General features: G+C 35.2%; 2 protein-coding genes and 1 long non-coding RNA gene across 3 annotated transcripts in view; all 3 read left to right on the forward strand.

The window, feature by feature from the left end:
• Vrp1 (Verprolin 1) overlaps positions 1-7889 on the forward strand; it is a 35379-nt gene extending 27490 nt beyond the window's left edge. Inside the window, exons 5-8 of the mRNA XM_089702155.1 lie at positions 451-578; positions 876-1006; positions 2014-2203; positions 7768-7889. Coding sequence (XP_089558281.1) covers positions 451-578; positions 876-1006; positions 2014-2203; positions 7768-7844 — 526 coding nt within the window. The 3' untranslated portion in view covers positions 7845-7889. The remainder of the gene's footprint in view (positions 1-450; positions 579-875; positions 1007-2013; positions 2204-7767) is intronic.
• Positions 3992-5656, forward strand: LOC149483185 (uncharacterized). Its single transcript, XR_016316471.1, has 2 exons — positions 3992-4994; positions 5195-5656. It is a non-coding gene; the product is annotated as an uncharacterized LOC149483185 (long non-coding RNA).
• Positions 7890-8004: 115 nt separating the features above from the next.
• LOC149483186 (uncharacterized) lies at positions 8005-8766 on the forward strand. Its single transcript, XM_089702186.1, has one exon. The coding sequence runs from the start codon at positions 8007-8009 to the stop codon at positions 8688-8690; it is 684 nt and encodes a 227-aa protein (XP_089558312.1). The 5' UTR covers positions 8005-8006; the 3' UTR covers positions 8691-8766.
• Positions 8767-17736: the final 8970 nt, after the last annotated feature.

Below are 17736 nucleotides of genomic sequence, written 5' to 3' on the forward strand. Positions count from 1 at the left end.
GTATAAGACACGGCGGGTGAAGCCGCGGTCGGAAAGTTGGTTGAAATTATAATTTCTCTATATAGTATAAGAAAAAAAAAACAATTGTGACGTCACAGCTTTATCATCATCATCCTGTTAATTATTTATTATTAGGTCCTGGTGGAGCGCGTAGCCAAAACAGTTGTTTTTATTTTAGAATTTTGTTGTGTGACTTCTCATAATTTCATTCTTTAATATTTTATATTTATTGACGTGACAACGTCTTATAATTCGATAGCGCCGGCTGCACGCACGAAAAAACATGACTCATGCGGCGTTACCTCGCTCTGAGGCGTTCCATGTAAGGCTTGAAGTGCGAGCGAGAGCGCGGAACGAGTGACAAAGAAGCGCAATCGGACGTTGTCACGTTCAACTATCGTCAGTAAACCGAATTACCTGCCAATGTTTGAACTAAATAAAATTTCGCAGGTCGCCCCCCGTATCGCCCCCGTCGCCCCCGAGCGGCGCGAACCCCTCCCGCCCCCCGCAGCCGCCCCCCGCGCCATTCCACCCGCCACCCATACCGGTGGGGACTAAAAACCCGGCGTCGCATTTTGGTGAGTCGAGAACTTGTTTTTCATTATAATATGAATGTAGAATTAATTACACACCACTACATCATTTAATATTAAATTTGAAAAAATTGTATGGAAAATAATTTTAAATTTTAGAAAACTTACCTATTCTATACATATATTTTTATTATAATCAGCTTTTAACATAAAGCGCATCGTTATTGATTACATTCTGACTACAGGAATCCTAAATTTTCAAAGAATAAATATTTATTGAGCAGAATTTCTAAAGGCTATAAAATTGTACTAAAATTTACTAACGTGTGTTAATGATATCAGGCACCCTCCGAGCCCCCCGCGGGCTCCGCCCCCCCGGCGTGTGCCCCCCGCCGCCCCCGGGCGCTCCGCCCCCGCCGCCCGCGCGCGGCGCCTCGCTGGCGCCCCCTCCGCCCCCGCATCATAGACAACATGTGAGTATATACATACATATACATAACTCAAACTCAAACATTTATTTATTCAATTAGATTTCTTCCAGAAGCACTTTTGAATCGTCATTACATTTTTTAAATTTACCACCGATACGGAAAGCAGTATCTATGGAGAAGAACCGGCAAGAAACTCCATACGTCATACACACATCATAAAATACATATTATTTATAGTAGTAGAGTACAAACATGAATATAAATAAACATAATTTGTTTTTTGAAAAAGATGTTATACGTTAGAGTGACTAAAAGCAATATTTTTTTTATTGTACCATGATGAATAAAACATCACAAATACATGTTAAAACTTGTAAACATATTACAACATCAATCAACAATCATTATTACAACCTGTGTCCGTTTAGAGCGCAAACGAGTTTATAATCCGTCGAACTTTGTGCTAATAAACTCGTGTAATCCTTTATTACTCAAACTTGTTGCTGGATATACAAAGTCCTGCAAAAATGCTTCATTTTTCATTCACCTTTAGAGTACGAGAAATCAGTGCCTCATACGTTTAACGTGTATCATATAGAATGTCTTAAAGCTGATTTAGGCACTGTGTGGGTACCTACCGTCCGGGGCACGTTTTGGTTGTGTTTGGACGGGGCATGGCGTTGAAATGTCGATGGATATTGTGTCATTTGTTTCCCGGCTCCGACACGGGCCGGACAGCGTTAATCATGACGTTTTTAACCGACTTCCAAAAAAAGGAGGAGGTTCTCAATTCGGTTCATATTTTTTTGAAGTGAAAACTTCTTTAGCGGCGTTGAGCACTTTTTCTGTAATGGGTATAAAATCTTAAACTCGCGTCAGGACACGTGACCTGATCGAAAAAGCGTAAGACGGATGGATATCAAACATGCTCAACGTTAATAATCAAGTTTTCACTTCTGCACTCCCGGAGTGCAACCCGTCTTTTTTTATATTGTTAATTTCCAGAGTTTACAGAGCGTATATTTTATTGTACATTTACACAATTCCAGAGCGTCCAAAGCACGCACTCGACCAGCACTAACGAGGACACCTCCGCCCCCCCTCCCCCCGTGCGCGGCTCGTCCCACCGCGCGGAGTGGGAGGCGCGCTTCGCGGAGCTGTTCCGGGCTCCGCGCACGTTCCCCGCGCCGCCGCCCTTCCTGCGGGTCGCTAAGGGGTACTGCAGCGCCGCGCACCATGGTAAGTGTGCCTAGTGGGGACTGACTGACAGAACAACGAGAAATATTAACTTGGTGGGCGGGATATGACTGACTTACGTTTCCTTTACCCCCGTAAAGGAAACGTAAGTCAGTCATATCCCGCCTAGGGGCGTGTAGTGGGCGGGGACTGACTGACTGGGGAGGGTGACTGAGTAAACGTTAAGTAGGACCGTGCTGCCGCCGTTTTCGAGTGGGGGGAATGTAGTGGGTGACTTGACGTATGACCTTGGTAGGTGACTGACGTTAAGTGAGCGAGAAGGCGGTGGGAGGTGCGTATGATGTTGGCAATAGTGGGGGGAGGGGGTATAGTGGGTGACTGACGTATGACGTGTGTGATTCATCCCACCGCGCCGAGTGGAGCTGCGCAGCATGATAAGTGTGCGTAGTGGGGACTGACTGACAGAACTACGAGAAACATTAACTTGGTGGGCGGGATATGACTGACTTAGGCCGCGTTTCCATCTGCAAGAAAACTTCCGCGAAGTTTTCTCGCAAATGAAAACGCGGCCTTATACATACGGGGAGGTTAACTCACATGAAGTGAGACCGTAGTAGGTGGGAAGTGGGTAGTGGGTGTACAGCGGTTAGTCGCTAGACTAGAAATATGACAAAAGACAAGTTAAGTTAAATAGATTGAGGGACTGACAAAAAATTTGAATAAACATTGATCAAAAGTTATTAGGTTGAATGGTATCTATCAAAAAAGCAAGTATTGGAATTGACAGCTATTCTACGATTCTTTGAAATGATGATTGACGGACAGATAGACTGACAGAGTGGAATAAATTATAATGATATAGTGCGTTTCACGAGAGAGTTCCCCTGCCGTTATGTTGGCATACCTGACTGTCAAAAACGTCAAAGAGCTTAGAAGCGTTACAGAGCCATTTCTCTTTCACCACTTCTAAGCGTATGCGGCATGATGTCAATCTCTAATACATTTATAAATTTCGGAAAAGCTCGACAACTCTGTAACGCTTCTTAGCTCTTTGACGTTTTTGACAGTCAGGTATGCCAACATAACGGCAGGGGAACTCTCTCGTGAAACGCACAATAGTCTGACAGTAGGGATTTGACGTCATAGACTTGAGGAGAGAAATATGGGATACTGAATGTTTTAATAGAAACACATAATAGAAACACATAATGCACATATATTAAGATTTGTACACATTTTACATTGTGACTTATATACAATGGCAACACATTGAAACAAATACATATCAAATAAATATTATACGAATAAAAGTTGCTTACGGGTAATTATAAATAAAGATCTAAAAAGGAAAAATAACAGTGCATCCCATACTTCCTTCTCAATTGACTTGACTTGACTTGAGATTAAGTGGGGATATTTTGAGTTTAGTAGATGCGCAATTCGGTCGCCGACTGACCTTATGTAGTATTCGCACTTTATAGTTATTGTATGTTGAAGGTATATATCAATTTATTGGTACTATAAACATTATTATTAATTGTAATCATTGAGGTATTATTACTACGTTTAGAGAGGACACCTCGAACAAAATCGGGGCGGCTAGTGAGTACTTTGTAGATTCTGCCTCTTATTAGGTACTTATAAATTAAAACTAATCAATGTAACAAATAAAAATTGTTTATCATATTAAAAAATATGAATAAGCTTATCAATTAAAACCAATCAATGTAACAAATTGGTTTGAGACGATTGACTCTAACTCGTGTTACAAATAGTGTAGTAGCGATGTCCTCTCTAGTACGTAGTACATAGTAACTCAATGTTTGTAATTCAATTTGTTTTGTATATAACGCGGCAGCTTTGCAATTCCTTACAACATACTAATGACTAAGTAGTTTTTACGTATGCATAAACTTTTATAAAATCGATTATGCGAATATGATTATTTCGATTCTCTTTGCACATTATATTATTCGATTTTTATTTGCTGCGATAGAATTACAGTTAAGATACCTTTTTAGAAACTAAAGATTTAATTCTTGACTGTGAAGTTATATTACGATATTTTTATTTTTAACTAAAGAGCGAGACGCACATATCATGTTGCTCTTTTTAGTCATAAACGTATACAATTTAGTTAGTTATAATATATTTGTATGTAAGTATGTAATTAGGTGCAATAGGTACAAGTCAATTTGGCATAATAATTTAGTCTATGTTTTTAAACCAAATTGTCTATGGGAATGTCTGTCTCTTGTTTATGGGTCGTTTGACAAGTGGTGCATGAATATAAGCATGTTGTCTATGTCCAATGTTTCTTTTCTGTAAACGTCGTGTTTGTCTCGAAACTTCTACCGTCCAAAAGGCATTTTTATTTAGCTTTATGTTGTATTTTTGTTCTAAATCTACATTTTCATGCTTTAAATATGTGATATGGATTTCATTTCACTTCCAATTAAGTCTTTATTCCCATTTAACCAAAATTATTGTTTTAATTACTTTTAGGATGTTTGATGCAATTTGGTTTATTGTCAATGATTCGATCATGTTGCGTAGGCCAATGGTAAAGAATGTTAACTTTAAAAGCATAGTTTTCGTAACCTGTTTATGTTAAGTTTAGTTTTACCAAAATCGTAGTTTATCGTATGGAAGGGATTAGATATTGTTTTGAGTCATTATATTATTTTGTAGAACGTTTTGCATTTTCCTTTTATTGACGAAAATTGATCATATTCACGTGTCAAAAGGTTGTTTTTTCATTTTTAACGTGCAACCTTTTCTGTCATGTTTTAGCACTTTACAAAATACTAGAACAGTTATATTGTTACATGAGGTTTAGGGCTGATTTTTCAATCGTTGGTTAAAATTTAGACATCGAATAACGTATTAAACTACCATTTCAAAAATGTATTCTAATTGTCCGTATTTCACAGTTTACAGGTGACATTTTAAAATGTTCGTGTAATACTTTATTGGACGGATAAATTTTAACCAAGGATTGAAAAATCGGCCCTAAATAGAATATTTATGTAGTCGTCAGCAAGTAGGTATTCATATATAATATTTTTACTTGAAATTTACGCTTATAAGTACAAAAAATATGTTAAATTTGCATGAATATGTTCCTTTTCGTCATTAAATTTGCACGTAGATATTATAATGTGTACGTATGTAGATTGAATTGTTGTAATTTTGTTACTATAGTGAGGTGCCATTATTGAAAAACAATTTGCCTGCTTAATTGTTACAGGAGCAAGGAAATCTCTCAATCGTTTGCCTTACTTCGTGCTTCCTTTACAGAAATAGACATTTTATTATAAAAAATACGCAGTTTATATTAAACAATTATAAATAAAAAGTCTATATATTAAAACGATTTAGAGGTTTACGCTTTACACTAAGTAACTGGTACATGTGATACGGTAATGTAAAATGCTTAATATTTAAATTTATATTATATTTTTGATCAATAAAAGAGTAATATTTTGAAGCGTTGCAATGTATTTCATTGTTTGACCTGACGTGTGTTGTCCAAAGCTTATGTTTCGTTTCACAGCAATTATTCATAAAAATTATAACTCACAATAAAGTGGTCATATTTATGTATTGGTCAAAGAAAATGGCTGATACTGAAAAAAATATAAAATATAAGTAGGTATTAATTTTAATAAAATGCTCATTATTTTTATTAAATTAAAAATTTATAAACTCTTAAAGTAACAATAATATTTCACTTTTTTTATGAAATTACATACTATTTAGCGATTTTCAAAAGAATTTTTTTATGTTTTGAAAATAAGAGAAAAAAAAATATTAGAATTTTAGAACTACTTGCAATATGCACTTTTTATTTAGAATAAGATTTCTAGAGTAATATTCGATTGAACGCGCATGGCCATCGGGTAAGTTTATCTCTCTATAAGCATGGCATGATATTCTATTGCATGAAACAATATTAACATTGTAGTTATTTTATATACATATATGTGAGAGAATCATAACAGAGTAGTTGTTATGTGGCTATACCTTCCTATTATAATGTACTCTATTGTGTACAACATAATGTCGATATTGAATTGATATGAAATGTATGGGCTTACGGGCCATGCTATGGTTTATATTCCTTGAGTCAGTAGCTCGATGATATAGTCTCGGTACTACCATCGACCGCGCAAGGTGTGCGCACTGAGTCATTATTTAATATTATTTCACATATCTACCTAATTATAATTAATTATGGAGAGTTATTTAAATTCTCCGACATATATATTATTATGTTAAAGCTAATTTTGGTATAGTTATAGTGGGGAAGAAGTATATTACTACCTATTATATTTCGTTATTATACTGATTACAGTTATGCCCAAATAAGACAAAGTTTATTAATTTCTGTCTATTTAAAATTTAAATCCTTATAAATTTCATTTCCTCTTACTATATTTTTTTTTAATTAATCCAAAATTTGGTATACAGTTAATTGCAATTTATAATCAACATTCATTTTCAATAGTTATAAACAATTATAGTTTAATTGGCATATTGTTGTTTCAATTAAATTAATTCAATTAAACTGTTACGGCCTTACTAATAAAAAGTTAAACAATGGATAAATTTCTACCATTTTCTACCATAGCTGTGTCCTGCTCTTGCTCACATGAAACGTCAATCATAAAAACAAAACAGGTTATTGCAATAACTAATCCATTGCAAAGCGAATGGGTAGCATTTTATTAGTATGACCGTTAATGTTTAAAATGCCAATGGTTTGAGAGTGTTGAGAAAAATAAATTCTTTGTAAACCTTACTACTCTTACAATTCGTACTATTATTTAACTTAGGTCTAAAAATAAAAAAATAATAGTGTAGTTAGTAATGTTTCATGACTAACAATAATTTGTATCATCATAGCATTTCTATTCACGACTACTAACAAAACCATCGCATGGTGCATGCAAAGACAATTTTGGTTTTCAATGTAAAAATATTAAAATGAATAACAAATGTGCCTAATGCATTTAATTGTTATTGTATATACACATTGCTGATTGATTTTTATGTGTGCTCCGAGGCTTCCCGTGATGACAGATGATACAGTATTAACGAAAAATGAAATAAGCTTCGCTTCCTTTCTTGTGGACCCTATATTTTGCTCAATAATATTACGCTACCTATTACAAAAAAGGAAATTGACTCATTAGGGAGATTATATATTATTATAATTATAAATATCTTATCATAATAAAATCTACATTATTATTTTTTGTTGAGCAGTATATAAATTTTACGGCTAAAGCTTTATAAGAACAAATAAATTTAGCTTTTAACATTAAATTTTCAAACTGTACCCAATGATAATATGAAGTACCTTAAGTTTATTATTTTTCTATACCTACCCTTCACATACACATAAATAGAATACATCATTTTTGCTACAAAAGTTCATTCAAACTCAAACATTTATTTATTCAATTAGACTTCTTATAGAAGCACTTTTAGGTACATATTTTTAACATTTACCATTCGATAATACTGTAATCATTACTCTTAACGGAGCCTTTATAAGCTGCACATTTCTGCAAAATATATGTAAGGTAACGTATGTGCAGTGAGCAAGGCGCAGGCGCCGCCGCCGCCGCTGAAGGTGCCGCTGGAGGGCTGGTCGGGCACTTCTAGCGCCTGCTAGCGAGCGCCGGGGGCCTTCGCCCCCGCGCGCCCCGCGCACCTCGCGCCCATCGCGCACCCCGCGCACGCGCTGCTCGCCGCCGCGCACAGCCTGCTCGGGCCCGCCAACCTCGCCACCAAACATACCGACGACTTCACAGTCCTACCCATTGAAAACGTCACCATGCCCTCCGAAGATGTCAGCGATCTCAGAGACGTCGTTGACGCGATCAATAAACTGTGCGAAACGATGAAAACTTCCAATTATGAAGATGTCGAACGGGAACAAGAAACGGAACAGGAACAGGTGGTGGAAAACAAACAGGAGCTGGTCGAACAGCAGCAGGAGCTAGTCGAACCGGAGGAGGTGGTCGTGAGACAGGTGGAGACGTTCGTCGCTGAGAAGTGGAGCGACGCCGTTGTTGAGGAAACCCCAGCCGAGCGACCGGTGACCACGTACGTGGTCGAAAAGTGGAGCGATTCGGTAGTTGAAGACGTTTCGGATACGGAACAATTGGTCACGGTGTGTGAACCGATCAGTGAATATTACACGGCCTCGTCTGAAGTGTCCTTACTCTCCGATGAGATGGTCCAAGTGATCGTCGACGATAAGGATAAAGTTGTGAATTACGCGTCGTCCGAAGTGTCGTTACAGTCGGATGAATTGGCACAATTCGGTAGTGAAGATTTGGAAACGAGGGACGATAGGATTGGTGTGATGGCTGGCCACGTGGCGGCCATGCGGGAGCGCTTCGAGAGCATGACGCGAACCAACACGCCTTGCCCCGACCTCATGCGGTCTGTGTCTCCATCTCTAGACGTCTTTAGAAACATCACTCCTTCCCCGGATCTATTAGACAAATCATAGGACATGTTCTTTTTTTACCTTTTTTAAGGCTCATCGATATTCGGATATGTGCCGTTCGATAATAACGAATAATTCTGTGCCTCCAGTGAATAAGGGAGTAAGACGAGTTATTCCCTTTGGTTTTTATTGCACCATTGGATTCAGCTCGTCAAAATACACAACATATCAAAAGGTCATATCTCTAGCTGCGTCCTAACCCATTTTTTCAAATGACCCAAACGGTATAAGTAGGGTGTGATTAACGGTATAAGTTACCTTATCCATCATTTTAGGCAATCGCAAAGGAACTATTCGTCTCGAGTCAAAAGTACCAACGAACACAAAGACGTATGTGTAGTTATACTTTTTGAATAAAGACTTAATTCATTCTGTTCCATCAGTCCTAACACTATTTTAGTATAAACGCATTTGTGTCATTTTTCTAACATGAGCATAAAGGAACAACTCTTTTAGTGTCATTGGTTCAAGTGACGACATGAGACAGTTTGGCATTAATGCCGTGTTGCTATTGGTCTATTAATTGAATACTGCACGGAAACAACACACACTATTCCTTATTATTTTTAAATCGTTTTTTTCAATAAATCTGCAACAACAAATCTTTATATTTTTTAAAAAAGGTATTTATCAGTTAACTTGGGATACTAATATATTTCTATGGAAATTAACTATTTTTTGCAATAGATATTAAAAATACAGTTAACACATTAAGTGCATTTAATGATATTATACTCTTTGTTTATATAAATACAGAACGATAATTGAATCATCTAAAAAAAGCCAACAAAAATGTTAAACTTATATTTTCTTCTATAATTGGGTAAGTTTTTAAAAAATAACTCGTTTTTAAAATCTTTTTTCAAAAAAATTATCTAACTACAATAATCAAGACAATAATAGGTACTATAGTCTATAATAGTCGCATAAAAAAAGTAAGTATTTATAACCAGTCTTGACAATTTATGAATATTGTTTTCTCCGTTTTCTCCGCATATAGCGTTTTAGCCACTGTGCTTTGGTAATTTGACTTTTTTATAGGAAAAAAATCCGCAATATCGATACTTCTTTGGTCCTGCATTTTCGTAAACATTTTATGGATACTCTGGTACCACATATTTTGAAAAAATTGGGCTATTGTCACGTAGAGTCTCTTCAAAGTGCGTGCCACAAGTCGTATTTGCATCCAAGGCACCTTCAAATCTGTGCTTAATTTTTTCATAAAATCTTTGCGGCTCATTGTATTTTCTTTATTTTTTTTTTATTTTTATTGTGTGATAGGGAAGCGCTTGACCACGATCTCGCCTGATGGTAAGCTGAGATGTGGCCTATGATGGAGCGCGCTTCCCTAGAAGGAAGCATTAGCATTTATCTACATTATTTTGATATTATATGATATAGAAATTGTTAAAATTCTATATCATGCCGTAAAATATCGCCACTGACCACCTATAACTTTTCCTGTATTAACTGAACATACAGGAATATGGTTTTCGGGCTTCTCTTATCTCTTTATAGTGCTTGTATCCTCAATGTATACCACCATGACATTGTGGCGTTGCCACTTTTATTATCTATATTTTATTATCTGTGGCGTTCCGAAACGGAACGTACTTGATCGAATTTTAAATTGATTCGACGATTAATTTTCACTAGGACAATAGTTAATACGCAAAACGCAATACGCAGTTGATACGTATTTAATACCAATACTCAATGATTGTCTCCTGCTAACCTGTACAGACTAGACTCATTGTGGTGACTGGTGAAACATTGTAGGTATAGCATTAACAACATAGTACTGTATTATTGAAAGATCGATTAAAGGTTTATTTTACAATCTACGACTTTCATTATACATGGGTAACAAAACCCCATAACATATTCGGTTTTACTCCGGACAACATCTTCAGCCACCCAATCCCTTTGCTTGAAGTCCAAATCCAGCGGAGGACAATAATCGTCATTTACTAAAATTGAAGGTTTTTCGTCCTAGTATAAATGTTGTCTGGATCCCATTTTATACTCAATCTATAGTATAATACTATGGATATCATGTGAAACGTGACTTGGAAAAAAATTATTCAAATAAATCACAAAATAAAAATTTGAAACAATTTTAAAAGTTACGAAAAGCCCAATTATACGTCAAAATGACGCACAACATCCTCTTTACAACCAAATGGCGGAATTTACATGGATGAGCCAACTATGTACTGCTAGGTCTCGACGGCTAATAAATTGGTTCTGGATTTTGCAGCGATTCGATGGTAAATATAGAAGAGTTCATACGTCAAATTTACGTAGATTGGACTTCTAGGGTTAAATGCATAAATACCTAAATGATGTTTTGTTTTTATTATCTAATAACGATAAAAAAACCCGTTGATTTCATTCGTTTTTCAAGCTACGTGCATAGATTTTCCACTAAAAAGCCTCAATTGAGTCATAAAGTACACAAATTTCAAGCATAATAAGTCACATCATTTCTATAAAACCAAAACTGGCAATAATATAAGTCGTGTTGTGCGATTATGAACATAGTGCATAAGGGCATAAGTCGTTATATTGCAAAGAGTTAAAAAAAAATTATGTGAATACATTGAGTTATTCCATGAAGTACTCGTTCATAAGGCCACAACTACAAAAAAACACGAAAAAAGTATATTTCTGGGGTTGTTACAATATGTGTTCATATGTAAAAATATAGTCTTACATCATATCTTACACATACAAGCTTAAAATTTTGAATTAATAAAGATTTAGTATTGATATATAGTTTTTTGTCTCTCCTGAAAAGTGCTGTTTTTGAGTTATTCCCTTATTCACTGGAGGCACAGAATTAAGCGTCTAAATTTCTATTCAATTTATAGCCTAGGAATTAATATTGGCGGTTTAGGTCAAATTTATCTTACCCTTACTCACTGTATTGTAATTCTTTCGATTTAATTTATTGCCCCAAATGCATTTTAAGAGAAATGTGTGGAAGGTGCCGATATATTGTTATGTATTTTCAAAGTCGATTAGATTTATTAAGATAATGTAATGTGCCTGATCTTGCACATTGTACGCTACGAAATAGTCATAACAGTACTAGAGGCATATAACATCAATTTCTATTCATTTTCTTCGACCATACAGTATCTTCGCTATCACAAAACACAAAAATAAAATATTTTTGTAGGTATTCTTACAAATGAAACGCACGAAAATGCGCAAAGTATTATTATATTTTTCTGATATTTCACACATTTTCTTATATTTTGTAGTGTACAATGCGTAAGCTTAAACGAAACATCTTCAGTCCTTACCCATTCGTGTGCCAATAGGGTTCTAAGTAGGCAGGGTTGTGATTTTATTAACATCGCAATTATAACGATCGAATACATATCGTATCATATAAACGGTTAGCTTTAGTAACCCGGCAATATTTAAAGGACTTAGTATTTCGATTTATAACCTTTATTCTGTGTCGTATTGTGATTTGGGAACGCTCAAATTTTGTAGTTTTATCTACTAATCAGACCAAATAAGCATATTTAGCTTGCCTGGGCTTCACTACAAATAAGGCCCAGTATTTACAATCTGTATTACGGATAATGTTGCCATATTATTATTAGTGATAGAGAATAGATTCGTTGACAAACTTGATTTTATAGCGTCACTTGTTTTGTAAAATTATCTGTTGTGAATTTTTACCAGAATGTTTAAATCAGTTAGAGATTGTCTAATCTAAAAATGAACGCCCCTCCACTGTGTTTACGCTCACATTCAAAGTACGTGTATAGACGCAATACACACAAATTGGTCTGCCTCATTGGTCGTTCAGTCCTCCAGTCCCGTCCATGCCCGAACGACAGGACCAGTTGGCCAACTAGTGCATAAATGACGCGATGCACGACAGAACGGACGTGTCATTCCGTACATAGCGCGCTCTCCCCGCCATACAATGCTAGGCACCTGAACTGATCGCCCGATTAGTTGACAAATCAGTGCGCGAGTGACAAAGTTTGCAGTAGAATCGACGCGCGCACTGAACCTCACACATTGAAACAATTAAGTTTAGTGGAGGGGCGTTCATTTTTAGATTAGACAATCTCTACGCGTTGGTTTGACGGTGATACTAGATAAATAGAATTTTTATATTAAGTCTGTTTACGGGGTTCGGTATTACATCTTGCAACTTAGTGTAGTTCTTGTATTATAACGTTAACGTATACAAGTGAGACCTTTATTGTAATTCAATATACGGCTTTATTATGTAAACTGAAGTTTTATTTACCTGTTGGGTGTTGTGACGAGATCCTAGTACGAAATATATATACTTAATAGTTATATAACATTTGATAAAGTATTGAAACTTATTGACTATAAAAAATATACACACAAAAACATAGTAGTTAATTCATAGTAATTTATCTATACATTCTACACAAAGAGGAAAGAATAAAGATTTTATTGTTTATCTATTGGCGTTGAAAAGGCTCCGAAACTAGTGGACCGATTTATGAAATTATTAACCGGTAGAAACAGTAGCTCGCATAGTGGATAATTAACCGAAATTTTTACATCACTTTACAGTTTTTACAGCATTTACAAATAACTAATACTTAACTAACTAAGTATATTTTACATTTAACAAATTATATTTTCTATTTTTTTAACCTTTATTCCTACGTAGGGAGACCGGGTTTGGTTGTCTCACGGGTTGGTTGTCACAGCGGTCTTAACACAAAACTGAACTATCGAATAAGTCTGTTGAACAGCGTGGCAAGAGCGATACAGTGAAAACGCTGTCCCAACTTCGCGTCAGACCGCTCCGATCTGCCGTGAGGGCCTCACACGTGTTTATTGTTTTCGCGCAGCAAAAGTAAATTTTTGTGCTGCTGTGTCGAAACTCGTAATTATACGTTCTTGTTATACAGTAATAATCTTTCAGTGCATTTGATGATGATGAAATGTGTTTTATAATATCGTAGTATAGTTTTTTAGATATTCATTGATCGGAATTTATTTTCAATTTTATTTTCCTAAAACGTGTTATGGGGCTCGTTGTCACAAATTTTCGGGGGCTGGTTGTCACCTATCAACCAGCCCCCTGTATGCGAGATGACTTTATTTGCGTTTTGAGGTTGTTTGTTTTAGCCGTAAATTTTCAATCAACACCGGAAAATCACCCTAACAAACCTGCTGGAAGTCCATCTGTCCTTGATGACTCTATATTGACTCACGATTGTTTGCTAAAACTGTGATTGATTAATATTCAGACTGAAATAAAGACCGTAGACACGGTTTCATTTGGTTAAGAGTTCTTAATTAAAAACTATTCCGTAAAATTATAAGACCAAAGTGTGACTTTCTATTTATAAATTGCCTGTTATTTAGTATGTGACTGCCTACCCTAGGCATTGTGACAACCATCCCTGACCCGGGGTTATAAGTCACATTTTTCTTAAGAGTGAAAATACAAAATATTTCTACAACTGATAATATTACACAAAAATACGTTTATTTCTTATGTAACAGAATAATTACACTATCTTTTGGTATACAAATATCATTCCTAAACAGCGTATTTTGGAAGTTACATAAAAAAAGCTAAAAATGTGACTTTCATCCCCGCTCTCCCCTACTTAGTACTATTTAGTTATTACAATTTTATATCTTCATATTTTTTTATTGCAAATCAATGAAAAAATGCATCTGGTCAGGTAGAATTTATTGTTCATCAATAAGAAAATGCATATATGGTACAATGAAATGACCGCTCTACGCCAGAACGGGCATTGAGCAGTAAGCTACATTATTTCTGAGTGACTGTGAGGCTATTTTTTTATCCCGAGAAGCTGAGCAATAAGTATGAAGGTAATATAGATATATTAAAAAGTATCCAGGCAGAGCAGTTTTTTTTTTTTATTTATTTATTTATCAATCACAAATACATCTATACTTATAATAAATCTGTAGAGAGGCCAATTCTGTACATGAAATATATTTAAAAAAAAACTATGAAGGGGTGATAAGGGATCGCTACTGATGCCAAAAATGCAATCAGTAAAATTTTTGTCTGTCTGTCTGTCTGTCTGTCTGTCTGTCTGTCTGTCTGTATATTCGCTATAGAAACAGAAACTACACGACGGATTTTAACCAAATTTGGCACAATTATTCTTCATACTCCTGGGCAGGTTATAGTAAAAGAATCATGTAAATCGGTTTAGAAACACCAAAGTTATACATGAAATACGCTATAAGTCATCGCGCGTGAATACAGAATCATGCCATAAGGATTATTTTCGTGTATCAGTTGCCGCGTTCGACGCGCTTCGCGGCGGGAGCTATAAAAAGGCGGCGGGTCTGCACCCGTTTCGCGTTGTCACGGCATCACGTGTGAACGGCTGAACCGATTTCGATAATTCTTTTCTATTATATTCCTTGAAGTACAAGGATGGTTCTTATGTAGAGAAAACGTAAATATGTTCCACGGGCGAAGCCGGGGCGGACCGCTAGTATGTAATAAAATAATATGTAATTCAAGTTAGAAATAATTAAGACAAAACTACGTAGGTAACTAGGTAGTTAGTAGTCTATACGGTCTAGGTTTACTGTAAACACTACAGAAATATGATATAATTTGTATAATAGCAAACCTTTTATCAATTGTTATGAGTTGTGTTTCTAACTTAGATATTATGCATTGTCATAATATATCTTAACTGTCATGCGGGCGCGCAATCTATTCTACACAATTTTGACCTACATTACACTATCGTAAAAGCCATATTTCATTCAATAATGCTATCCTTTCAATGATATCTAAACAACGTGACGTAAGCTTAAGGACTGCTGATGCAATATAATAAAATGAACAAAACTGTATTTTGTTTTCTATACCGTAGCTTTTATATGGTGCATAATATGATGTCAATAATATAGTGGGTGGTCTTTTTAGATATACGAGCATAAGAGTTTCAGATTAGTGTTAATCATTATATCGTTATGTTTTTTATTTAAACTTACTTTTGGAAATGATAGGTATGATTATCAAATGATTCTGATATAAGTTACAATTATTTACTTAATTTATGTACTAATTTGATCGAATAAATGTCGCCATCTATAGCAATAGGTATAGGTATACAAAAAACACATATTTTTTTTTATATAAAATATGTATAATCTTAATATATATATAAATCTCGTGTCACAGTGTTTGTCCTCAATGGACTCCTAAACCACTTAACCGATTATAATAAAATTCGCACACCGTGTGATCCAACTTGAGAGATAGGATAGTTTTAACATGTAGGTACCACGGGCGAAGCCGGGGCGGACCGCTAGTTTTACATAATTGAACATGCCAAAAACCACAAAGATTTGTCCGGCATGCAAAGCAATCTATCCACGACAAATGCACAGCGCGCTCGTGTGCACGCGACAAGTTACAGACAATTATTTATACGACATTATACAATATACAGGTTGTTTACAAAATGCAATTTTAATTTAGATTTAATATTATTATTATTTATGCTTTTTTTTAGGTTCAAATCAAGATTATTTAGTAATTGAGGAACTAAATAACGAGTTGTTCTTTTACCATAAATGTTAATTACTTTTGGAATGATTAATCGTTGGTTAGTTTGTTGACGGGTAATGATTACGTCACAGTATTACCATTATTTCCTACAGTAAGGAATCGCCTTTGATGTCGCGCGATGCCGCCGCCAGCGTAGGTACTTACGCTGCCACACGAAAATACGCTAGGGTTGCAACAAATGGGAAATAAAACAATTGTGATTATTAATATTATGATGAAATCTTTATTCATATGTACATTCAAAATAATTGCGATTATTAAATCTGATGTAATTATTTGTTCATAAATATATAATTACAGATATTGCACTGCTAAATATTATTTACGTGGACACTTTATTTTTGGATGTTCTTAATTGTATATTATAACATTTAACTAAGTAATGCATTCGCATTGGGATGTACAATCTGATTAGAAAATAATGAGGACAACATATACATAGCTTTGATTTTAATTCAACAGATACAATTAATACAATCTTTCTGAAATATTGTTTCCTTCTGGGATTTCAATGTAGATTTACATCCGTAAACCGAACAGTGTGTGCGCGCCATAATAGAATATGTAAGTACCTATGTATAATAAAATTATTACACAAAAAATACGACTGCGTCATCCTTTCGCGCTAGGTAAAGCGAACTAAGCGTGTTTGCTTTACGCGGCCCGCGTCGCCCGACCCCCGCCAGTTCCCCTCCGTTTCTCTGCACAAGTACATTCGTCGCACTACTGTAGGAAATAATGGTAATACTGTGATTACGTTATCAAGTTTTTTCTGCAGGTCAAAGTTAAAGAATTGTTCTTTTAATATTGTGTAATGGAACAAAGATTCTACCGGCAAAACCTTACAATGGTGAAAGAGATTTTCATTACTATTTTTACATAATTTTTTTATCTTAGGAGATAAGGTAACGGCACCAGTGGTGGACAAGCATCCAGTAATGGACAAAATAAATATTAAATTTAAATATTAAGACCAAAATTAACGTTATATAATTTGGCAATACTTAAAATAAAAGTTTGGTTCATAAGCTATCAAAATACGACATTTCATCTTATTCGGCCAAAATGTTTGAAGATGGCAGAACGTTATGTTTAGTTGCTGCGACTCGTTTCGAAGAAATCCGTTTTTACTAAGAAAATCCTTAAGGAAGTGAGGACACAATTTTGGTTATAAGAATTTTTGTATAAATGTCAGCAAAATTTTATATTACTTTTATTTATAGTAGGTAAGTGTACGAAATATTACACGATTTAGTATCATGATAGGTTATGTTGTTTAAATAAAATTCATCAGTGTCCATAACTGGATTTAATTCTATGGATATATCCATTTATGGACATATGTCGAAAATAAACTTTTTTTAAAGGTATTAATTACATGAGCTTTTCTGTATTGTCTTTTCTTTCTGATTAATAATATACCTATCACGACAATTTCAAACAAAGGGTTCC

This window comes from Colias philodice, chromosome 13, assembly GCF_061535455.1.
Source record: "Colias philodice isolate Cphi_HAF_F1 chromosome 13, ilColPhil1 Martin Lab GWU primary, whole genome shotgun sequence".
NCBI classification, from domain to species: Eukaryota; Metazoa; Arthropoda; class Insecta; order Lepidoptera; family Pieridae; genus Colias; species Colias philodice.